At 43.0% G+C, this 17078-nt stretch overlaps 1 protein-coding gene across 1 annotated transcript in view; it reads left to right on the plus strand.

Moving 5' to 3' along the window:
- Window positions 1-4945: 4945 nt before the first annotated feature.
- The window catches only part of dclk1a (doublecortin-like kinase 1a), a gene marked incomplete at both ends in the record, with an annotated part of 112228 nt that continues 100095 nt past the window's right edge, over window positions 4946-17078 (plus strand). Inside the window, 2 exons of the mRNA XM_079508097.1 lie at window positions 4946-5243; window positions 7778-8127. Of these exons, the coding sequence (XP_079364223.1) occupies window positions 4946-5243; window positions 7778-8127 (648 nt within the window). The remainder of the gene's footprint in view (window positions 5244-7777; window positions 8128-17078) is intronic.

The following is a 17078-nucleotide window of genomic DNA, read 5'->3' on the forward strand; positions in this document are numbered from 1 at the left end:
AGTTGAGAATCCTGAAAAGTAAGAGTTTCACTGTCGGGTAGAAACCTTGTATCTCCATTATCCATATTTCAACTTTTTGTGTTTTTTCATAAATTCATACCATACTACATCATGCATTGCAAGTGTCACGAACAAGTTGAGAAAAAAGCTGATCACGACACGTTGAGCGTGTGGTTTTTAAAACAATAAAAAAGGAATTGTTTGGGACATACAATGTTTTCACCCGTCAGCAATAATATATTATTCTGTATGATTCTGATGTATTGAGACAAAAAACATCAATTATATCCTTACATGTCAAAGAAGACTTGAGTTAAATTGAGTATAAAGCCTTAGTTTGCAGTCCTTGACAATCCCCTTGTCCTTGAAACCCTCCTGTAAATGTATCTGAAGATCCAACATACAGTCTTCTTCACCTGCTCCCTTTCCCCCGGCTTAATTTAGACACGACCACATTTCACATCCCTCAGTTTGTGACGCACATGGTGGGCTCCCCAAGCGCATCTCTCTCCCCAAAAATAGAACAATCTGTGGGTTCAATGCAGTGCTAAACTTTATGCTTTTCTCCCGCAAGGCACTCAACTCATCCTTCCTCATAGGAACACAGGGACTCGGTTGCTCTCAAACATTTTCATGAAAAGATATTTTAATCTCAATGAGTATTTTAACCTGGTTAGATTATGAAATTATGTTGATGTCAAGAACACCAAAATGAATAGGTATCAATAAGCTGCGGACCCCATGTAAGTTGATTAGATTTAGCACAAAGTTCTATGTGGGGAGAGTGTAACCGATGGTCTGAAATGAATAATCTTTATTATACAATCTCTCATTACCTCGTGAAATCATAGTGACATTAACCAATAACCACTTTCAACCTGGAGTCCCTCTATTTTGTGCATTTGATAAGACAAAGTTAAAGGTAGGGTAGGCCTAAGGGACCCCCTTGAACCCCCTCAAAGACCCCCGGAGGTCCCCAGACCAGACCCCATAGTGAAAACGGTGCCTTGTTTTCATCATGCCATGTTTTTATTTTAGATACAGTAAGGCCTACTGCATCTAAATCATGCTGTATCACTCAGACTCATGTGAGGCCACTGGAGGTCAGAGTGAGAGACCCCAGGGTCCCTCACCCCTTTGGCCCGCTCTGTAATCCATCCCTGTCAACGCTAGGCCATTATAATTGTTACCACTATATAACAATAAAGGGATAGTCTGTGTTTATGTTGACAGAAAATGGGAGTTTGTGAAGTGTTGACTTATGTTTTCATTATATTGTAGGTGACACATTTGAAATGATTAGTGTCCTGTGTATGTTGACTGGGCAATCAATCGATTGAGTTAATCAGCAATTAGCCATTGAATAAACAAATCCTTCTACCTTTCGGCAGAATGCTCTTCGCATTAAATGGGAGTTTGTGAAGTGTTGACTTATGTTTTCATTATATTGTAGATGACACATTTGAAATGATTAGTGTCCTGTGTATGTTGACTGGGCAATCAATCAATCAATTGATTGAGTTAATCAGCAATTAGCCATTGAATAAACAAATCCATTGTGGGGGGGACAAAATGTGGAATGCCCTACCAACAGCCATCAAAACGTGAGAGTCCCTACTTACTGGAATGAGCTCCCTGTCACACTGAGGGAGATCCCCACTTTCACAGCTTTTAAAGGACAATTGAAAGGTTAAAAAACAACCTGTCTTGTGATCACGTATGACTCATTCAGTAGGCCCACCCTAGCAATAGTTTTAATCTTTTCTTATTTCTTTCAACTCTTATGTTCTCTTTTTACTCTACTCTACTGTGTTTGACATGTACTATGTTTTTGTATGCTGTCCTCTCCGTTTTGTTGACATTTAGTGTTCAATGTCTGGGGACTACAGATGGAAATTAGCATCTCTGCTAAATCTGGTGTATTTACGCTACATGTTTATGTAATGTTCATTAATATACTCTGTCCCGTCCAAATATACCAATAAAGTAAGTAATTCAAAATCCCCATACAAGAGCACATGTATGCAATGTACACTATGTATGTGTCCTATAGACAAGTCTTCTAAGCCTGACACCAGAAATGAGGGGGGGGGGATATGTACACATACTTTTATTGCGCCTAGTCTTAATGAATTGAATACACAGGAGTCAGCGACAGCACCACAATGGAATCACTGTATAAATGTACCACTGTACGTTTTGCAAACAGGCTTTCAATAGAGGGCGCCAGAACCTCAGGTATAGGGCTTTAACTATGGCTAATTGGCTACTGGCTGTAAGTGGTTCACAATATACACACACAGTAGGCAGTGGTGTAAAGTAACTAAATATATTACTCAAGTACTGTACAATTTTGAGGTATTTGTACTTTACTTTGGTATTTCTAAATAATTATTTTACTTCTACTTCACTACATCTCAGATCCAAATAACTACAATTATTTGAAACCTTTAGTTACCTTGCAGATTTGGATTATTAATACAAAACATACATGAACCACTTCAACCCTGTATATATTTCAGCCATTGAATATAACCTGAAAATAGCCTAAAAAAGCTCAGCACAGCAGCACTGAGAGAGACCATGCAGCACCAGCACCACTGTAAACATTGGAGTAGTATTACATAACATTCTCGTGCTTTCGTTTGTAGCCGCACAGCACACGCACACCTAAAAGTCAAACGATATCCCCATCATCAATCAGCTGACAGATGATGAATTGATCAGATGCAAACCGGCGGCTGCAGAAACGCACAAACATTAGGCGCATGCATTCCGTGACGCACAATGCTCAATCCTACTGTTCAGCACGTAATCGCAATTATTTATTAAATAATAACACCAGCTCACGCATTTTGGGTGGGGGTGCGAGCCGAGGAGAGGATGTGTGTGTGTATCCAGACTTATTAAATGTCATTGTCCCCCCGCCCCGGTCGGCAGAATGAGGGACGCGTGGTTCTGCAATCTGCATCCCAAATGAGAGGGGGTGTGAATCAGTGTTGCCATGTCCTCTTATTATAAGCGACTAGTTTGGGCTTGTTTTCTGTAAAGTTGGTAGGCCTATTTGTATGCAGACACCCCCCCCCCCCATCAGAAAATATAAATACGAGGCAGGAAGCCACATACATTTGTGTTGTTAAAATGAAATATATATTCCACATTTTTCACATTTATTTTTGAAAAAAGCATATGTATGTTTAAAGGGCAAAGGACGAGCTTATTTTGGCCCAAAACAAGCCCAAAGGTTTTCGGCTTAGCCGCTTGTTTTCATAGACCTTCCATACTCGGTTGCTTTTTTCCCCTCGCAAAACCTGGCAACACCAGTGTCAATGGAAATCACGACAAGAGGAGAGGTGAAAATGGGAGGGGAGGCAAAGCAGCTGCTGCCCAATCAGCCCTAGACCAGCCTCTTCTGTTGACAACACGCACAGTCACGCTTGCTTTATCACCCGTGCACGCACTCACACACGCACTGCACTGGTGGACTGGTGTGGTGGTGCTGGAGCCCATAGACAAGTGGACAACAAAGGGACATACGCAGCCAGCCAGCCGGACAGGACCGCAGGTTCCACGCAGACACACAGTGACTGACTGCTCACTGAAACTAAATACGAGTTCACTCAAAACTGGACTGAGGAGGTCACTGAACTAACTGCGTTTCTTTAGGGTTGCTACCCGAATTTAGGTAAGTCTGCTGTCGTCAAGGTGTTTTTTTGTAATCTTATCAGAAAGACTGCAGCTATGTTGTTGAATTGTTGGACATACCGTCTTTTTCAGAATTGTTAAGTTTTATTGTCCAGTAGCAGTGGCACCCCCACTGAATAGGCATATATAGGCTAGTCACTGGCTGGCTGAGTGTTTGTAAACAAGCACAAAAATATGGGTGGTAGCCTAGTCTAAGTACGTAGCCCATACAGTCTATCTGGTGGTCATATATCTATATGTCCATAAGGTTTATTTTCTTATTTCAAATATAGGCTAATTAATGCTCCGTATTCTATGTTATTTTCTTGACAATTCATATTCCTAAATTTCGGATTTGCAGTTTGCAAGGGTAAATTGGGTGAGAGTATTATGCATATCTGCTATTGTATTTAAATTGATCAAATCAATCAACCAACCAACCAAAATCATTCAGTCAATCAATCAATCAATCAAGTAGGCTACAGGGCTGTTATGCCTTCCCTACCACGGGCAGAATATTTCAATATTCATGAAGTTGGAGATAGAGCCAAAAAGGCTGTTTATTGATTAATCTTGACCAAGACCAGGGCTAATTTGCATGTCAATCATCAGCAGTGGTTCTCAAACGGGTCCAGGACTCCAGGCTAAGTCCATTTGGTTCCATATCTCTGAGTCATGGTTGTGTTTTATACTGCAAGTTAAAACGTTTGAGAACCATGTAGCCTACTACATGTAGGCTAGTCGCTTAATTTCCCAATTCCACAAGAACTGAAAAAGCACGGTCGGACGGCCGGGTATAAACTTTTCATGCATTAAGAGGCTGCTCGTGACAACATGATATCCGACGCACTAGTCTCTGGTCTGGTACCGCCTGAATGAGTCCACACGCACGCAGCCGTCAGAGGGCTTAAGGAGCTCTTAATCTGTCATTAGAGGGTTATTTACAGACGCGGACAGACACACAACCAAGAAGGAACCCTCCGTCCTTTAAAACTCCCCGGTGTTGTTTATTTATTGGACCAGTGAAACTTTTTTAAACTTTTTTTTATTTTGTATTATTTATTTATTTAATAGCCTATTTATTTATTTATTAGCCTATTCTCCGTGTGTTTTATCTCCTCATCAGACAGACGGTAACCATAGACTTGACAGTGACAGCTAGCCTGCACATACATACAGGGGGATGGAAGACGTGCCGGAGCATTTCGACGAGCGCGACACGACTCAGCGACAGCACGGCGGCCGGAGCACCGGCGCCAGGATGAATGGCGTGCAGAGTCCCACGCACAGCGCACACTGCAGCCTGTACCGCACGCGCACCCTGAAGGCGCTGAGCGCCGAGAAGCGAGCCAAGAAGGTGCGCTTCTACCGCAACGGCGACCGCTACTTCCCCGGCATCGCGTACGCCGTCTCTGCGGACCGCTTCCGCACGTTCGACGCGCTGCTGGCGGAGCTCACCCGCTGCCTGTCCGACAACGTGCACCTGGCGCAGGGCGTGAGGACCATCTACACGCTGGACGGAGTCAAGAAGGTCACCGGCGTCGACGAGCTGCTGGAAGGTAAAAGATTTAGATTGATTTAATTACTTTAATAGTTTGCAAAAAGTAGGCTACACAGGTAGAGGTAGTAGGCTACTTAATACTTATATAATACACAATGCTAAAAAAGCCAGAGGGCTTACTTCCATTGTGGTCCTCCTACTATATTCAATATTTCAATTCAATACCGGCACATCATCATAGTCAAAGTTATGAGTGCCTAGTTATGAGTTTATGTAGATGGGCGTGTGCGTGTTGTGTGTGTGTGTGTGTGTGTGTGTGTGTGTGTGTGCCAACAGCCATGATATGACACCAAATATTGACAACATAGTTGCTCCATTGAAAATATACATTCCAAACTTGGGGTTTTATGGTCAACCATTGTCTTTGTGATACTGACTGCATGCACCTTGACTCTCAGTGCTTGTCTTGCTATCACCCTACTTGGCCAATCCAGCTAAGTAAGCATGAACACTTACACAACGAAGAAAGGTCTGTCCTCAGTTATCACCAGTGTGATTCAGATGAAGAAAGAAACAGGGCAGAATGAAAGGAAAATTCTAGGGAGTCATAAAAGATGCATTTAACAAGAGAAGCTGCTCTTGAAAGATAAACGTGGGTGGCTACTGGCTAGCTGAATGTTAAACATCAGCAACTGCTACGAACTTGTTGCTATGACCCATATGTGGTGTGGGGGGGCTGACTGGAACACTATCAAATGTATGCTAATAATCTCTCCTGATTGGCTGAACATTTTCCAGTTTATTTACTATATGAAGTGTCTCAGATAAGAGGTCAGATAAAATGGAACATGGCACTTTCTGAATTGCACATGTATTTATATTTATTTATATTATGTATACACCCCTGGGAGAAATTTCCACGAGAAATTATAGGCCTATCAAACTGCATGTTATAGGCAGACCTACCTACAGTATGGTATACCTGTATAGTATACCATATACCGTAGATCTTCCATGATGGGCTACCAATTGCTCCCAAAGCGGCGTCGAATGGCTGCTCACTGCTCCTAATAGAGGAGGACACATTTCACGTATATAATATACAATGATTAAAAAAAACACCCCACTCCCAGAGTGGGGACCACAATTATTATTACTTGTCAGAGCACTAGGCAAGCTTGATGGTAAGAAGGCCTATACTTGAGTATAAAATAAATGAAGTTTGACCTGAAACATAAAAGCAGTTTTATGTAGCAACCTCAGACTGACTCCTTTTAAGTAGTCACTGCAGGGACACTGATGTGCCTCTGAGATGATACAATCAGCCTATTGTAAATGTAATCATCTATGAACCTGTATGTAAACAATGCTCTCAAGATATTTGATACAAGCCCCTTTCAAGCTGTTACAAAGCTTGTCGAATAAGATATGAGATCAGATAAAACGGACAGTCTCTGATGAGACATTGGGTTGTTACTTCGTTACTGTATAGCTGCTTTTAAGACTGTGCAAGTGCATTTTTGTAGGCTATCGCACTTTTCAACAATAAGGCAATTGAAAGATCTTAACACCATAAGACAGGATTTGCACAGAGCTACAATGAAGGGTTTAGCTGCAGAAAAGAAGTGCATGTGTCCTGTACATGGTCTTGAAACGTAGGGAGTCCAGTCTGTTTCTGTTTGCCTGTTTACCAGAGAAGCTTGCAGCTTACAATGGGAAATGTGAAAGTACTGTACACAGACAAGACATCTCATACCCCATTGATTATCTACTAAATCTAAATGAAAATGTGTACCAAAATCATGGCACTGCATCTTTATTTAAAGTTTAAATGTATTTCCTCTCCTTTCTCTAATTTCCTCATATTTCATAATTTCTTGTTACTGTCTGCTCCTCAAACCCACTTTTGTTTTTTTACATGATTCTGTTAAATTCTGTTCACAGGCTACTGCCTTCTTTTGTTATTAAGTTAGCATTAAGTTAATGAAATGCCAACCCGTTGGGGTGGCATTTCATTAATTTAATAGCAAAATGGCCGCCGTGTGAGTATGGTGAATACCCCAAGCCCCCAGAGTGGCTTGGAAACGTTTGAGCCGCCCAACCCTTCTGGCCAAAGCTAGAACTGCGGGCGTTTTTTCTCGTGGATGTAGCACGAGCAAAAGAGCGTGCAGGTGGAGTTTAACACAGGTCACTCGTTCATGAATCGATTCAGGCGGTCAGAATTTCGATACCAAATCTTGGTGCCCAAGGCATGTCTTCTATAGAACCATGTTGCGCATTATTGCGGTTAATAGTTATTTTAAGATGAATGAATATTTGAAGTGATCAAACTAGCCATAGATTAAATGTTGAGAATCATCTTCCATAAACATGAATGGTCTCAGAAATATAACAAAAGCAAAAAGATGAATGCCTCTACTCTGTTATTTCTTCAACTGGTTGCGGTTGGTTATATGTAGAACAGCAGCAGCATACTGTAGGTTTAGAATGATAATAATACCTAAACATGATCATTAAACTTTCACTCATGAGATTTTATTTTTGCTTTACTCCATGCCACCCTCCCCTCCTCCACTGACTGCTTTCTCTCAGGTGAGAGCTACGTGTGCAGCTCGGTCGAGGCCTACAAGAAGCTGGATTACACCAAGAACGTCAATCCCAACTGGTCGGTCACCGTCAAGGCGCCATCGGCGAGCGCCCGCGCGCCCCCCTCCCTGGCCAGCAGCAGCACCATGGGGACCGGGGGCCAGGAGATCAAGGACTTCATCCGGCCCAAGCTGATCACCATTGTGCGGAGCGGCGTCAAGCCCAGGAAGGCCGTGAGGATCCTGCTCAACAAGAAGACGGCGCACTCCTACGAGCAGGTGCTGAGCGACATCACGGACGCCATCAAGCTGGACTGCGGCGTGGTCAGGAAGATCTACACCATGGAGGGAAAGCTGGTGAGCAAATCTAACTTTTGTTTTCTTGTTAACATGATGCCTTGCAAAGTGTCTTCTGTTCTTCTATCCTAACATCTAAAAAACAAAAAACAAACACGAAAACTACATGAACTAGTAAGCAGAGTCATTTTTCAGTGTTTCAAGTAGAGCTCTGTTGAACTTTGTAATAGTGTGCAGCATGGCACGCTGATTTCTGAATGGCTTTTACATCAACTGTTAATTGGCAGTGATCTTCAAACTGTGTGGGGTTTTGTTTATTTAAAGCTGAAGAAACTGCTTTAGCTTTTGCCACATACTGCAACTGCATTGGTGACATGTTCTATTATTATAGGAACTAGAATGAACTGGAATAGATCTGCTGCTGGTTAATGAGATTTGGTTGTCATGGTCTTTGTATGAAAGAAGGAGTTAAAAAGTATTTCTTCTCCCACGGTGGCTTTGCTGCTGATAGTACAAGCCTCATGATGGAAGTGGAAAGAAAATAACCTCTATAAAGACTATTACAGATAAATATTACATGAGCGTACTCTATTTTTCACATATTGCCCTGATGTCCGTGTATACAAGACTATTATCTTCTCTGTTGGGTGGAAACCTCATATGTCCAAATCTGTTACGTTTCATGATTTCATGAGAAAAAACAAAAGAAAGAAAAAGTACCAGATCCACAAGCTTTTAAAGATTTGTTTTGGGACTTTTTATGCTTTTATTGATAGTGAACAGTAGACAGACAGGAAAGGGGGAGAGAGATGGGGAGTGACACACGGGACACGGCAAAGGCCATTGGGCTCGAGTCGGGAGTCAATCCGCTGTACGGCTGGCTTGGTAGGGCGTGTGTGTGTGTGTGTGTGTGTGTGTGTGTGTGTGTGTGTGTGTGTGTGTGTGTGTGTGTGTGTGTGTGTGTGTGTGTGTGTGTGTGTGTGCGTGCGTGCGCGTGGTCTCAGGATTGTAGGCTGTTAGTGACAGGCTTAATCTTTATTTTCAATTTACTCCATCAACACGTCACACGCTGTTAGCTTCCAAATCTGTCTCTGCTTGCCTGTCTATCTGATTGCCTTTCTGTATTTCATCTGTCTGTCTGTCTGTTTGGATGACTATTGTTCAGTAATCAACAACAGACAGATACTCATCTCTTCATCATCAGAATGATAACAGTTTAGGTTTTATGTCAGAATTATCTAGTCAAACAGATTGGGTTTTATGTCACCATCTTGTGTCCTAGAACATCTAAATGATGACTAATGTTTTTCTCTTCAGAAATTAATATATCCTTTTCTCACTGACCATCATCACGAGTATCATGAATCATGATCAACGTGATATGAAAGTAGCAACAGGAAACAGAAGTTGGACCGAGGGAGTGGTTTTGTCCGGGGTCCCGTTAAATCTGTGGATGCTACCTTCAAGGTGTTCCAAGTGGTTCTAGGCCCCCCATGCCCCCCCCCCCCCCACACCGAATCTTTTAGGGGACCACTTTCACCCCTGTGTCTCATCAATAAGGAACTTTAGGCGGAGTGGTAGGAAGAAAGGGTGGGTGGGTGGATGGCTAAAATTGGAGCATGTAGGGCCTTAAGCCCACTTGTATTTTCAGGTCTGTCCCTATTGTCAGTGTCCCACAAAAGTAGATCAATCACAGCGACCCACATGACTCACACAGCTCACCTCCCGTTGCTGAGCTCATGTTGGCACATTGGTGTCATTGATGCTTCATTCACAACTTGCCATCCATAGCTACAGGCTGCAGAAGCTGAGCCGGTATCTGACTCCCTGTCATGTTTTCCTTGAGAAACCTATTGTTGTTGATTATATATAGTTAATTAAAACTTTATAAAATAATTGAAGGTAAAATAAACTGTATTGGGTATTTACAAAACAAACGTCCTTAGTTTTCATCTAATATTGTGTGTGTGTGTGTGTGTGTGTGTGTGTGTGTGTGTGTGTGTGTGTGTGTGTGTGTGTGTGTGTGTGTGTGTGTGTGTGTGTGTGTGTGTGTGTGTGTGTGTGCGTGCGTGCGTGCGTGCGTGCGTGCGTGCGTGCGTGCGTGCGTGCGTGCGTGCGTGCGTGCGTGCGTGCGTGCGTGCGTGCGTGCGTGCGTGCGTGCGTGCGTGCGTGCGTGCGTGCGTGCGTGCGTGCGTGCGTGCGTGCGTGCGTGCGTGCGTGCGTGCGTGCGTGCGTGCGTGCGTGCGTGCGTGCGTGCGTGCGTGCGTGCGTGCGTGCGTGCGTGCGTGCGTGCGTGCGTGCGTGCGTGCGTGCGTGCGTGCGTGCGTGCGTGCGTGCGTGCGTGCGTGCGTGCGTGCGTGCGTGCGTGCGTGCGTGCGTGCGTGCGTGCGTGCGTGCGTGCGTGCGTGCGTGCGTGCGTGTGTGTGTGTGTTGCTGTATCAGCTTGAACTGTGAATCAAGTTTTTAAAAGTAATGTATACCAGCTCAGTGGTTAGTGTCTGCCATGAGATTTTGAGGTCTGGGTTCAATCAGGGTCAATCCCAGAGTGGGGGGACTATAAGACTATAAAAATGTGACTCCAATGCCTCCCTTGCTTGCACTCAGCAAGGGTTGGATTGTGGATAAGTCCCCCCTGCAACATACTAGCGTCTTGTCCAGCGGGTGTACAGTATTACTATTTGCACATGTCCAGGGGATTGTACAGTACTTGTACATCAAGCTGCCTCATGCCCTGAAACAGGAGATGGGATGGGCTCTGCACTTACAGCACAGTACGCTTTCTTGAGTTTTTATTACACAATACGTTTTTCTGATGTTTTTGAATCTCACCCCAAGCCTTAACCCCATATAGAAACTAATATATTATATACCAAACTAAAACTAAGCCTTTTCGACAAATAAGAATGCCACTAAACTCAAACTAAATACTGAAATGCAAAACAGGAATAACCTTGATTAGAGGGGATTAGACCTCATCAACGTCTTTTTCTTTTTTTGCACAATGATAACTAGCTAATTAGCATTAGCTCTAGAGTAGAGATTACACAGAATGAGTGCTGTTCTACCCCAGTTTAGCGGCCACCCCCCCTGGTGTGATTGGTATCTAAGACTATTATGAGCAGTGCTATTTTTAGACCCAGCATCGATCTGGCCCGTCGGCATGGTAACCAACACACTCTGCCACATGGTGTGTGTGTGTGTGTGTGTGTGTGTGTGTGTGTACTGTGTAGAGTGATGGTAGGTTCTCAGTTGGTTTATTAGTGAGGCACTACACTGTCTCCATGCATTTGATCTTGCTTACTGTAAATCACTCTGGATTAAGAGTGTCTTCACGTGTCCACGCATCTAGCTACAGTATGCATGTGATTTGATTTGTGTGTGCACTGCACGGCTGCACTCACACACCTCTGCATTTGTGTATGTGCTTAACCACATTTTCCTTGGCATCCTATATTTTGTCCATGTCATTATAAGCAAACATATTCAAAGATGAGAATGAGTGGAGTGGATGTGCATCAATAGAAAGAACAGTGTTAGAGGAGTTTTTTGAGGGTTTGGCGTTGTGCTCTGTGTGCAGGTCCATGCATACAAACTTAAAGACACATTTATTGTGAAAGGTCACACCAGATAAGCTCAAGGCAAATTCAATACCCCATTAAAATGGGGCTAATCCATATTCAATTGGGTAAGAGAGAGAGGGAGAGTTTACTTACTAGTATTTAATTTTCTCACAAAATGCCTAAATTAATCTATAAATATATATTGATTTGTTTTTTTTAAGCCATCCTTAGTCAACCCTTTAGAAGTAATTTATTTCTTTTAGTGTTCTTATTCTGTTTTTCAGTTTTATTTTTTTGAATTGGATGTATTCAAAAAGGAGGGCCTCCAATCCATGACTTTCTGAAATAGACTTTTAATGTTTGTTTAGAGCCTAATTAAAAATAACCTGTTGCCAGCCAAGTCTATGGACTTTAATGTTTGCTTAGGGCAGTAAATGACAATGCAAGACATCATCTGGCTGATTTAAATACTGCCCTCGCTGCGCCCCTCACTTCAGTGATTTTGAGGGGCGCTAGCCCCTCCTATGTCCAGCTTTGAGGGTTTGTGTAAACACAATTTGCGTCCTCACTTTTGTCTTTGTTTGTGTGATTGGCATCGGCCAGAATGAGATGATGTATGATGATAAGAGCGCCCCTCACTTCACACGGGTGTGATATTATATTCTTTTATCTATTATTATATTATATTTATATAATATTTTCTACTATTTACTATTTATCTCCTTGTATGGTTCTGTTTTGTATTTTTCTCTGTTATGCTCAAGATTTGCTCAACATTTCCTGAAACGTAAACCGTTTTGGGACATACAAAGTTTCCTGATAGCAACGGTACAGAGTTTAACCACTTAATCCCTATTTGACCGGAGTTCCTCAGGGCTCTATGCTAGTGTATTTCTGTTTTCACTGAAAATAGCACATCGACCTGCATGCTATTTTCCGCGAGAGCTTTCCCCACAATACAGATTCTGGGGACTGGGGTTTAAGTGGTTAAGACTCTATACATTAATGAAGGCAGGAAGAGAAGTACAGAAGGAGGAGGGAGGAAAGGAGTGGATTATATGCATTCCATACTGTTAATGACATGTGGAGCAAGCTACAGTGTATCAGGTTATAAGCTGGAGGTAATTACCTGAGAGCATGCAGGGATAAGGTGTCATGAACTGTGTGTGTGTGTGTGTGTGTGTGTGTGTGTGTGTGTGTGTGTGTGTGTGTGTGTGTGTGTGTGTGTGTGTGTGTGTGTGTGTGTGTGTGTGTGTGTGTGTGTGTGTGTGTGTGTGTGTGTGTGTGTCTGTGTCTGCGTGCGTGCGTGCGCGAATGATCAGTGATGTCATCATCTGAGTCCTTTCATTCATTGAGCTTGCGGCTGATGTGGATTTCTGGACAATATGTAGACTTCAGCTCCCTGTAAGCCTACTACAGTAGAGGGAGGAGGGGTGGGAGGGGGTTGCATTCATTAACCTCTGTATCTGTAACGAGGCCAAAGGCAGCAGTGAAACTGTACGTTCTAACCTCCTGCCCTACTATTTCTCTCTCTGGTGACTGATACTGGCCTAATATGTGAGAGGGCCGTGTTTTTGAGCGGCCCCCTCCAATGCCTGGCTTTGTGTGCCCACTGCCCAGCCGTGACAGCTAAGTCTATGGACTTTTTGTGTTTGCTCTTGTTCATGCCCCCCATGATGTCTTGTGGCTATAGACTATATGTTTGCCTTTGTGTGTTCCCACCCATGACGTCATGTGGCACCCGAGTCTAGATTATTGAGGGGCGCTAGCCCCTCCTATATTTTTGTCTTACACAAACATTAAATTCCCATTGACAATGAATAGACAATTTACGTCATATGTAGACGAGCAAATCGGCTATTTGTGTCCTATTTTTGTCCTATTTTTGTCCTACACAAAAATGGATGATGTACGATGATAAGAGCGCCTCACTTCACATGGGTGTGATTTATTTTTTACTATAATGTAGTGCCCCCCCCAAAGGCGCCCCTCAATTCACACAAGTTTTCATTTCTTTGTTTTGGGCCACTACTAGAATTTCCAATGCCTGGCTTTGTGTGTGCCCCCGTGACGTCATGTGGCAGCCAAGTCTATGGACTTTTTACTATGATGAAGTGGGTGCCACAGTAAACTATGACATAGTGATCTACTGTATGTAAAGCGCCTTGGATAAAGGCGCTATATAAATGCACCATTTACCATTTAGTGGGTACCCCCCTTACTTCTCACAAGTGTGATTTTTGTGTCATTTTGGGGGGAAATGCCCTCTTCACGTACTGTATGAGAAGAATAAATAGATAGATCATGCAGGTGCTTATTGATTCATTTGCACATTTACAATTTCTAGTTTACATGTTTGTTAACAGTATTTGGGAGCTAGTGACAACTGACTTTTTCCAATCAGTGTAATTTTTTTTGTATAATTATATAACAGGACCCAGAGATGGCTCTGTAGTAGAGCAGTGGGAAAGTCTGCCAGCATGCATAACAGAGCGCACTGGGAAGGGTTATGTCACCACTGTCCTCCTCAAAATAGAACAATGGAATTCAGGTCACAAACTGGAAAACTTGAACATTTACTGAGCATCAGTATCCTGTCCTTTGGTCTTCTCTATCTCCATCATTATCTGTCACCCTCTCTCTGTCACTCTCTGTCTCTGTCAGTGCTTCTCAAACGTTTTCATGGCAAGGACCCCCAAAATGTATTTGGCTGCGAACCTGAAATCGCAAATATATATATATATATATATATATATAGGGACCCCCTGGTACACTCCCAAGGTCCCCGTACCCCACTTTGAGAACCAATTCTCATGTCACTATATGTCTCTCTGTGTCACCCTCTGTCACTCTATCTCTCTATGTCAGTGGTACTCAAACCTTTCAGCCCGTGACCCCCAAAATAATATTTGAACTGGGGACCGACCCCCCCACTCTGACAAACGCTTGGAATTGTTGGACTTGAGGCATACTCAGTAGCCTGTTCCGTACTCTCTCTCTCTCTCTCTCTCTCTCTCTCTCTCTCTCTCTCTCTCTCGTCACTCAGTCTCTCTCTGTGTCACTGTCTGTCTGTCCCTCTATCTCTCTCTTTCACTCCATGTCTATCTCTCTCTCTTTTCCTCTGTCACTCTCTGTCTCTGTCAGTGCTTCTCAAACGTTTTCATGGCAAGGACCCCCAAAATGTATTTGGCTGCGAACCTGAAATCACAAATATATATATATATATAGGGACCCCCTGGTACACTCCCAAGGTCCCCGTACCGGGCGTACCCCACTTTGAGAACCAATTCTCATGTCACTATATGTCACTCTCTGTCTCTCTGTGTCACCCTCTGTCACTCTATCTCTCTATGTCAGTGGTACTCAAACCTTTCAGCCCGTGACCCCCAAAATAATATTTGAACTGGGGACAGACCCCCCCACTCTGACAAACGCTTGGAATTGTTGGACTTGAGGCATACTCAGTAGCCTGTTCCGTACTCTCTCTCTCTCTCTCTCTCTCTCTCTCTCTCTCTCTCTCTCTCTCTCTCTCTCTCTCTCTCTCTCTCTCTCTCTCTCTCTCGTCACTCAGTCTCTCTCTGTGTCACTGTCTGTCTGTCCCTCTATCTCTCTCTTTCACTCCATGTCTATCTCTCTCTCTTTTCCTCTGTCACTCTCTGTCACTCTCTCTGTCTTGTTCTCTCTATCCTTCCCTTTAAAGATGTATCACTTCAGCTATGTGAGAACTCCACTTCTACTAGTGCTACAACAACTACTACTGCTTGTACTTCCACTATAACTACTAGTAGTACTGCTATACTACTGCTTGTACTTCCACTATAACTACTAGTAGTACTGCTATACTACTGCTTGTACTTCCACTATAACTACTAGTAGTACTGCTATACTACTGCTTGTACTTCCACTATAACTACTAGTAGTACTGCTATACTACTGCTTGTACTTCCACTATAACTACTAGTAGTACTGCTATATTACTGCTTGTACTTCCACTATAACTACTAGTAGTACTGCTATACTACTGCTTGTTGCAACCGTAGGTCACAGTTTACTATGAAAACCTGCATTTCCCGCCAGTCGTTCGGTCGGTCACACCTCCATGTATGGTCACGCCTCGTGACATCACGCCTCCATATATGGTCACGTCTCGTGACATCATGCCTCCATATATGGTCATGCCTCGTGACATCACGCCTCATGGCATATATGGCACGACACTGACCTCATCAATCCCTGGATAGCCATACATGGAGAAGACTGGATCATCACCTAGATCTGCATATATGGAGCCGGCCAGCAACTCTACATTTGACCTCAAACCCTTAGATCTTCATATATGGATATAAGTCAGAACCTGTTCTGACATTCCATATGTCGATCCTTCCCCATCCATCCTTCCTCTTCGATGTCTCCCTTTTGACTGATTCCTGTCCATTCAAACTCTAGACGGGCCTGCCCCAAAGTTATTATAGTGCAGCCAAGTCAAGTTTAAAACTCACGATGCATTGTATGATTTGTAGAACAGCTATTTTCAAACCAAATCTTGAAAAAAGTCTTGTATAGTTTTGAAATAATTCAACAATTCCAGGCACTAAATATTTTCAGATGGGGTTCCGTGGACAAATGCATAATTATTTGTGTGGGTCCTTGACATGAACATTTTTGAGAACAGGTTTTAACAACATTAGGAAGCAAGCAGACTTTAGCAAGTATACATTAGAAACAAGCCCAAAAGAAATTGCAACTAACCATAAGCAACTTGTAAAAACAAGAAAAATACAGAAAAAGCAAGCCCAAAGTCGCTTATAATACGCTGACCCAGCAATACTGGTGCCCAGGTGCAAAGCATTGCCCCATGGGAGAGAGCTCAGGCTATCATGTGACATGGTTTGTGAATCAGACTCAAGCTTGCGGCGTTGTGTTGTGAGTACATGATACTTTGGCTTTTGTCAGCTTGCCTACAGAGCAGTAGCTACACTGCATGCTGTACTGTGTTTTGTGGTGTCATGTTTCTCTCTGTAATCCAACCTAGTGCAGGAGTGTGGGTGGATGTATCAAATTCCAACCGCAATTTGCGTTATCGATTCCGGGGCAGTCTCGGGTCTCCCTGGAACTCATCATTGCTATGCTTTATTTTTTATTTCTTTAAGCCACTCTCTCTCTCTCTCTCTCTCATCTCTCTCTCTCTCTCACTACCCTACCTTTGTGGTCATTTGAATTCTGCTTTTGTTGATGCATTTGTTTACAGCATCATCTGATCCACAAGCTCGATCGCGCCATGAGCTTGTAAATCTTGAATTTGAATTCAGAAAAGTATGGACATAATAAAAAAAACATAACACACAATACAATAAATCTATCTATCAACATATCTATCAATATTACATTTTAACTTTACCCTTAAAAAATGTGTAGGTCGACATTTGCTACCATGGTGGGGTTGCTAGCACT

This window comes from Electrona antarctica (genome assembly GCF_951216825.1).
Source record: "Electrona antarctica genome assembly, chromosome: 8".
Classification (NCBI taxonomy): domain Eukaryota; kingdom Metazoa; phylum Chordata; class Actinopteri; order Myctophiformes; family Myctophidae; genus Electrona; species Electrona antarctica.